General features: G+C 50.3%; 1 protein-coding gene across 1 annotated transcript in view; it reads left to right on the forward strand.

The window, feature by feature from the left end:
- The window catches only part of LOC103361870 (annexin A2-B-like), a 12488-nt gene that overhangs the window by 4367 nt on the left and 4807 nt on the right, over window positions 1–3314 (forward strand). Inside the window, exons 3-6 of the mRNA XM_008288077.1 lie at window positions 645–738; window positions 2223–2317; window positions 2819–2932; window positions 3061–3151. Of these exons, the coding sequence (XP_008286299.1) occupies window positions 645–738; window positions 2223–2317; window positions 2819–2932; window positions 3061–3151 (394 nt within the window). The remainder of the gene's footprint in view (window positions 1–644; window positions 739–2222; window positions 2318–2818; window positions 2933–3060; window positions 3152–3314) is intronic.

Below are 3314 nucleotides of genomic sequence, written 5' to 3' on the forward strand. Positions count from 1 at the left end.
ATGAAGCAGAGGAGCAGCAAAGAGAAGCTGCTCTGACTTCAGAGGACCTTCAGCGACTCTTCCTTTGATAATCTTCAGTACTTTAGCTGCAGTGAACTCTCTGAATACTCGTGTGTCTGCGTAGAAACCGTCAGTAACGCATCTTCAACCTTCCTGATCATGTAACCGTACAAACCCTCTGTTATCTCAAAGCGTTTTACGGCGCCATAAAGCAGGTAAAGGTGTGTTCCTGAGGCTCCGCCCTCCGTTCACCTGGAACACCAGACAGCTGATAACTGATCAATGATTCATCCAGAGAACTCCACGATCAAGTGTTTCCTTTGGACTTTTTATGGTCCATCAATATAAAATAATTGAGATAATTGATCCTGAGAAGACGTTAACGAGTTAAACTTCTCATTAAACATCCTAAAGTCACTGCAGATCCAGGATCAGACGACTGTGAGGAGGTTTGGGAGGAACTTTGGTTGAATTTATGTGAAATGAGACAAAGAGAGAACAGCAGGAAACAGAACATGAAGAAGTCGGTTTCATGTCCAGGAAGGTTCAGTCCAGGAAGCTCTTCAGAGCAGACGAGTCCTTCAGGGTGTAGAGGCAGTGTTTGTCCACCGTACGTCCTCCTGATGTCCGTCTCTCCTCTGTAGGAAGCTGAGCCCAAGTTTCCCACCGTGGTTCCGGTCCGAGACTTCGACCCGGCGAAGGATGCTGCCCGGCTGGAGACGGCCATCAAAACCAAAGGTGAGACTCTAGGAAGCAGTTTAAACTCTAGACCGTAGATCATCTGGAGCCGGGCTTAAGAGCCTTCTGCCGGTGCAGAGGATGGAGACTGGTGCATTCTGGGACGTCTGGAGGTCAGACAGTCGGGTTCTGCTGCTGCAGAGACAATACATGAACGACGGTGGTTCTGAAACGTCGCCACATTTCTTAGAGCTCCGGATGTAAATGAATCGAGTCTCAGAATGATTCTCCTGCAGAGACGAACCGACGGGTTGGTTCTGTGAACGTTTCATATCTAACGTGAATCAGAACCAACAGCTGAGACGATGCTGTACCTCAAAGTCCACGTTACAGGTGTCTGCTGGTTCCACACGTGAGGACTAGAAGGTGTCATGGATGGAGACAGGCCCAGACACACCGTGATGCATTATGGGATTTTTCTCGTAGTTTATTGGTAGCAGCTGGACTGATTGAGTTCCTTGAAGACGTTCCATCTTCATCCAGGAGGCTTCATCAGCTCTGACTGACTGGTTGGGAGTTCCACATCCTGATATCCTGAAGGAGACGTTAACACCTGAGTTTGGGTTCCAGCTGGAGGTTTGTTGCTCCTCCCCCTCGTTATGTGACTCGTTAGTGCTCCCCCTGACACAGTGGGGTTCGTTAGGGTTCGTTAGGGTTCGTTAGGGTTCGTTAGGGTAACTCAGGTGTTAACGTCTCCTTCAGGATATCAGGATGTGGAACTCCCAACCAGTCAGTCAGAGCTGATGAAGCCTCCTGGATGAAGGTGGAACGTCTTCAAGGAACTCAAGCAGGTCCAGTTGCTACCATTAATCCACCAGAAGAACCAGGACCTGGAGGACTGGGAACCTTCACAGAGATGCATTATGGGATGTTTGTACGCTGGTGAGTGTGTTCATGGTGAGTTCAAAGACTCTCCAGACGTGGACCTGATGTGAAGAGAAACGAGGTGTTTACAGGCTGCAGGAGTTTCTGAGTACGTCTCATACTCAGGACAGAGCTGTTCATGTTCACGCCACAAACGTTAAAGATTCAAAGAATCCGATGAACCAGATCAGCCTGTAGGGGGCGTCGCTCTGAGCCCAGCCTCGTCCAATCAGACGCCAGATTACTGACGATCCAGACCTGCTGCTGAGCGTCTCAGGGAATCGAACCCTCGCTGCTTCTGCAGCTGCAGGATGTTTCCTGTTGAAGCAGGATTTCCCTCCTCAGACGGAAACGACGGCGCAGAGGAACCAGAGTTCACTCCGACCAGAACATCCACGGCCGTGAAAACAGGATTCTGGTCCGAACCGCTGAATGTTTCCGTCAGTACCACAGAGGAGGTCGTTTGTTGAACCGGAGCTCTGGAGCTCCTTCACTCTGTTCAGAGTCAGATGATCACGAGAACAACCAGGAGCTGAAGAAGTGCAGAAACACAAACATCCAAACCAGAAACTCTGTGACTCTGTTCAGTCTGGAGCTGATCTCATGTTTCTGACCTGCAGGCGTGGACGAGCAGACGATCATCGACATCCTGACCAGACGGAGCTACGAGCAGCGCCGACAGATCGCCTTCGAGTACGAGCGGATCAGCAGGAAGGTGGGAGAGCTTCTGTCTGACCCGGTGGGGATAAAACCCGTCAGGTTCATGATCTGAGAGGACCGGCTGCACGCTGGGAGGTTCTGAGGGAGGTTCTAGTGAGGAGGGGAACTAACGGACAGACCTCCTGATTAAATCCTCGTTAGCTGCAGCTTCACAGCAAAACTTTCACTGATTTATTTCCAAAGTTTTCTGAGTGTCAGTCACCATCCATCCATCATGGGGGGCGGAGCCTATCCCAGCCGACTCAGGGTGAAGGCAGGTTCACCTGGACAGGTAACCAGCCTATCACAGGGCTACAACACCAAAACAATGAGCACAAAATAAACTAGAATTGAATTTACAGTAAATGTGATTCTGAGCAGCCGAGACATGAACCTGACGCGTTTTGTTCTGAACCTGACGATGCGACACCAGAACCCGTAGCTGTCCGTGTCCCTGCTGTCAGAACCAGAACCTCCTGCCGCTCCAGCGCTCTGACCTGTACCTCTGCGTTTCCAGGACCTGCCCGGGGCCCTGAAGGCGGCGCTGTCCGGCTCCCTGGAGGCCCTGATGCTGGGTCTGATGAAGAGCACGTCTCAGTACGACGCCTCCGAGCTCAGAGCCTCCATCAAGGTGAGGACGGCTCACCCTGACCTGCTCCGGCCTGCAGGGGGCGCTCTGAGCTCACACAGAGACCCGCTGCCCATACCAGTGCAGTGCTGTGGTTATTATGGGATGTAAAGTCATGACTTTGTTTTCAGGGGCTCGGAACCGACGAGGAAACGCTGATCGAGTTGGTTTGTTCCAGAAACAACGAGGAGCTGATGGAGATCAAGAAGGTTTACAAAGAAAGTGAGTCGACCAGAAGACTAGAAACAGAACTTCATTATTCTGTTCTGTTAGGAGTGGAAATAAAACCAAGAATAAATAAAATAATAAATAAATAATGTGGCAACATGAAGCAATATTAACCAGAAATGAATCCATAAAGAAAAGGCTGATGAAGCAGAAATAT

Source organism: Stegastes partitus, unplaced genomic scaffold (assembly GCF_000690725.1).
Source record: "Stegastes partitus isolate 25-593 unplaced genomic scaffold, Stegastes_partitus-1.0.2 Scaffold540, whole genome shotgun sequence".
Lineage (NCBI taxonomy): Eukaryota > Metazoa > Chordata > Actinopteri > Pomacentridae > Stegastes > Stegastes partitus.